The sequence below is a fragment of the Morone saxatilis genome, unplaced genomic scaffold, assembly GCF_004916995.1.
Source record: "Morone saxatilis isolate NCDOM2014 unplaced genomic scaffold, NCSU_SB_2.0 Contig22, whole genome shotgun sequence".
Taxonomy (NCBI): Eukaryota; Metazoa; Chordata; class Actinopteri; family Moronidae; genus Morone; species Morone saxatilis.
In genome coordinates this window covers 10628895-10633483 of record NW_023339785.1, presented here as the reverse complement: position 1 = coordinate 10633483, position 4589 = coordinate 10628895, and the positions used below count along the sequence as shown (strand labels likewise).

General features: G+C 41.5%; 2 protein-coding genes across 3 annotated transcripts in view; both read left to right on the top strand.

Annotated features, from left to right (window-relative positions):
- Nucleotides 1–3316, top strand: part of cul4b (cullin 4B) — a 9414-nt gene extending 6098 nt beyond the window's left edge. For both annotated transcript variants that reach the window (XM_035669560.1, XM_035669559.1), the window contains exons 15-20: nt 269–376; nt 489–602; nt 699–804; nt 926–1098; nt 1185–1337; nt 2078–3316. In XM_035669560.1, coding sequence (XP_035525453.1) covers nt 269–376; nt 489–602; nt 699–804; nt 926–1098; nt 1185–1337; nt 2078–2173 — 750 coding nt within the window. In that variant the 3' untranslated portion in view covers nt 2174–3316. The remainder of the gene's footprint in view (nt 1–268; nt 377–488; nt 603–698; nt 805–925; nt 1099–1184; nt 1338–2077) is intronic.
- Nucleotides 3317–3494: 178 nt separating this feature from the next.
- lamp2 (lysosomal-associated membrane protein 2) overlaps nt 3495–4589 on the top strand; it is a gene marked incomplete in the record, with an annotated part of 12958 nt that continues 11863 nt past the window's right edge. Inside the window, 1 exon segment of the mRNA XM_035669561.1 lies at nt 3495–3737. Within this exon segment, the coding sequence (XP_035525454.1) occupies nt 3692–3737 (46 nt within the window).

Sequence of the window (4589 nt, the reverse complement as noted above, 5' to 3'; positions counted from 1 at the left end):
GAAACAGGAATATTGAACATTGTCATACATTCAGAGTTGTAAAGTCCCTCCTCATATTATCATAAACAGCAGTGTTTTGGAATTCAATAAGCCTCCAAACTCATGGATGTATTATTCAGAATGGATCTTGTGTCTTTATCTGACTGGCACCTGAAACAAAATGCCCTCACCGACACTGCCCTTTGTGATGTGATGATCTAAAGCAATAAATTGAATGTGTGCAGGAGGTTGCCGGTGGATGTCACAAGTGTTATTTGTGTTTCTGTAGTATATGCAGTGCCAAAACATTCCCGGGAACATTGAGCTGACGGTGAACATCCTCACTATGGGATATTGGCCAACCTACGTCCCGATGGAAGTGCACCTGCCTGCTGAGGTCGGTATACAAATATTGACAATTTCAGAACATGCTGGGTTTTTTTATAACCTGCCATGCAATAAATATATAGAGAGTGTTGCTTTGTAACGCTTTTGTTATCTTTGTCCAGATGGTGCGACTGCAAGAGATCTTCAAGACCTTCTACCTGGGCAAACACAGTGGCAGAAAGCTGCAGTGGCAATCAACGCTCGGCCATTGTGTGTTAAAAGCTGAATTTAAAGAGGTAGGTAGCTCATTTATAAGAATGCTGTGGTGTGTTTTGCTCACTCGGTGAAGAAAGCTTAATTTTAATGGTTTTCTTCTTTTTTTTTTTTTAAAGGGCAAGAAGGAGCTGCAGGTGTCACTTTTCCAAACACTCGTGCTGCTGATGTTCAACGAAGGAGAGGAGTTCACACTGGAGGAGATCAAACTGGCAACAGGAATAGGTCTGTGTGATCACATCAGAGTTTGGTTGGCAGCACTTTGATGAAGGAATAAGGGTTGTCAAGGACTCATTATGCAGCACCACAGATCTAAAACACTTTCTGTTTGTGTTTTCCCTTACAGAGGACAGTGAACTGCGCAGGACTCTGCAGTCACTTGCTTGTGGAAAAGCACGTGTCCTCACCAAAATCCCAAAAAGCAAAGACGTGGAGGATGGGGACAAGTTTTCTTGCAATGACGACTTCAAACACAAGCTCTTCAGGATCAAAATTAACCAGATCCAGATGAAAGAAACGGTAAAAGTGTTATTTTACATTAATTTCCTCTCTTCGAGGCCTTCGAGGTATTGGTGAATTATTTTAACTTAACTGTTTTCTCCCAGGTGGAGGAGCAAGCCAGTACCACAGAAAGGGTCTTTCAGGACCGGCAATATCAGATTGACGCTGCCATTGTGCGGATCATGAAGATGAGGAAGACTCTGAGCCATAATCTCTTGATGTCTGAGGTGTACAACCAGCTGAAGTTCCCTGTCAAGGTGATTAGCATAAAACTGAATTGAAAAATATTTAATTGACCTATATGAGGCACTCTGTTACTGTTTCACTCTATTGTGTTATCATCCATCCATTTTCTGTGTGTTTTCATCCTGTGCAGGGTCACAGGGTTTATTTTGCTACTGTTTATTTAAAACAAACTTGTATTTCCATCACACACACACACACACATACACACACATACACACACACACGAACTTGGTTGTATGTTTTTACAGTTTTTTCAGTTTCTGTGGTGGACAAACTATGAAATGGAGACAAAATGCACTTAGACATAGTCTTTACTGTTATTTCTTGTTACTCCCCAGCCTACAGATACATCAATATCTCCAATAAGCTGATATCAAATGATATCTTTTGCTTTTTCTGTATTCTACATGTTCAGGGGGCCATTGAAATGATAAAACTCATGAAATCTCATGAAATCTCTCTTTTCGGGTGTTATTTTATAGAGGCACCTTTCCTGCTAACAAGCTACCACCGTCATTAGCTGACAATACAGTCATAGCTGAATTAAAGTTGATTTAATACAAGTTTACCCGGATAAGATCTAAACTGGCCTGTACGGGAATAGCAAGTTACCTTGAAAAAGAGGCATGGCTTACATGAATCAGCTTTTCACTGCGATTACGTCACACTTCCAAGTATAAAAATAACCAGAATTGCTGGCATGTGCCTCGTGTGTTAACCTCTGCCTCCTCTCTGTGCTCTGCCCTTTCAGCCTGCTGACTTGAAGAAGAGGATAGAGTCTCTTATTGACAGGGACTATATGGAGCGTGACAAGGAGAACCCCAACCAGTACAACTATGTGGCTTAGACAAAAGAAAAAGTGACACAGAGAAAGAGACGCAGATGGTCCAGTCAGGCTGAGGTGATCGGTCTCTAAATCTTTTGCTCCAGTGGACGTTAACCATTATCATCTTCAACCCAGCGACCGACAAGTGAATGGATACTGCTCCACAGGATTTTTTTTGTCAGGGGTCTTGTGATCCTGTGGACTGCATGCCCATTGAAAAGAGAATATTGTCCATATTTTTCTCAATGCCTCTGAGAGAGTTGGGCTACGGTGGACAGACAAAGAAGACACACAGATGTTGTTCCGTTTGCTTTTTTTTTTTTTTTTTTAAAAGGAGAGGAAAAATATTTATTTTCAAACTTAGATTCTTCTTTGTCCATAGTTTGAATCAATATGCTCTTTGTTATCAAGTCACTTTTTTTTTTGTTCATTCAGTATCCCAAGCAAATGCTGACACACTTAACAATGCTCTAAATGTACCACACTTTCCAGAGAAAAAGGATCAAAACAATTAAACTGATGCTTGTTTCTTCAGTCAGTGTCAAATGTGGGACTATTGGACTAACATTCATAGTAGGGAATTGACCTTTTGGGGAATATCTGTGTCAAATGTGTGATCCTGCAGCGAAGTTTTACAATTTTTAGGGCCATGTAGCCGTCTGATAAAACTGTGATCATGAACACACAAAGCTTCAAAGCCGAGTTTGTGCCAAAAAAAAAAAATAAGGAGCACTTCTTTTGTTATAGGGTGTATTCAAGCTGCTAAAACAGTTCAGTTGTACAAGTATATGCATTTAAGTTTTTTGTTTGTTCTGTCTTGTTCTGTATGTTTTTGTACATACTTCACAAAAGTGACATTTTAAATGATCTCATCCGACAGTCAACTGCTTTTTAGGTTTTTGTTAACCCGTAGAAAGTATACTAAAAGCACAACGACATCAGAGCCCATTTTCCCATCTTCCCCGGTGTCACACCACGTTCATACACTATATATTTTTTTTTGTATGTCTCCCTGTGGGGCTTGCAGGCCTTTGCTGAAAAGTGAGGGGAAATGGGAGTGGATTTGCCTCAACGTGAGGAAAAATATGCCTGATTAGACATGCCCTTGTTTGTATGAGTCTGTTAGATTTATTGCTTCAGATTAAAATAACTGTTTCAATCGGGCTTTCTTTTTTTTATTAATCATTAAGTCCCAGACACATGTTCACTGTCTTGTATGAAAACATTTGTGTGTGTAATATTCTGTATGCAGCACAATAATTAACTCTGCAAAAGGGGGCTACAGATTTAAAGACAGAGGTTATACAGATTTAAAGACAGAGGTAGTCCACAGATTTAAAGACAGAGGTAGTCCACAGATTTAAAGACAGAGGTAGTCCACGCCTCTTCTGGTTTGACACAGCCCCCGTCATATGACTTCCATTTCCTGGTACAGTCGGCGGCGGCACTGCTTCATCCAAACCCCGCAGACTGAGCGTCCTCGTCGGGTTCATTCGTCTTCTCTCTCCGGTGGCTGACACTCCGAACTGCTGAGCGACCATGTACCGATATGCTGCATTAGTCGCATTCCTCGCCTTTGGACTCGGTATGTGTCTTCACCTCGACTAGTCCTCAGATAACAGTGCAGAGAACAAATGCTGCTTTATGTGTTTTACTGCGAAGTGACGCGATTAAAGCTGCGGGCTGCTGCGGGGCCTGCTGCTTCCTGGGCTCCGGGTCAACGCTGCTCTGGACAGAAAGAGATTACTAAGATTATTCTACTTGTAAACTGCGTTACATGTGTGGACATCACTGTGGTCTGAGGCTGAATTCACCGCACGGGCCCATCATCGGGGAGCAGTCTGGTCGTCATGTTTTGCTAATGAAGCTAGCTCGGTTGCTAATTGTTACCTACGTCAACAACCCCGCTCGGTCGCACTACAGAAACTAAACTAACTCTTCTCACACAGCCGCTCCTCTTTCACTCTTCTGACTCACACACAAAGAAGACAAACTGCGTCCTGAAAACGGACTGTGGTGAAATCTCAAACGTTGCACTGCATTAACGTAGCTAACGTAGCTAACGTTAGCACATCGGTTGACTAACACTTGTTTTGAAGTTTTGACCTGATAATTGTTGTTATTATCGTCATTATTTATTATTATTATTATTATCCTCAGGACGACCTGAGTCATTTCTGTTGCTAAGTAACGTTAGCCACACACACAGCAGTGAGTGTAAACGGACCAGAAACCCCGTTAGCATGTTGCTAAAGTGGCTAAACGCGTTAGCAGCAGCTGACTAAGTGATCACGTGATAGTACACGTGATCACTGTGTGAGTCAGATACTGTTTACTGCTTCTACTGTTACACAGATTATTGTAGATTATATTATAAAGACAAGATCACTGTTGGTGTCAGAGGAAACGAGGAGGAGATAGAGAGAGAGATAGAGAG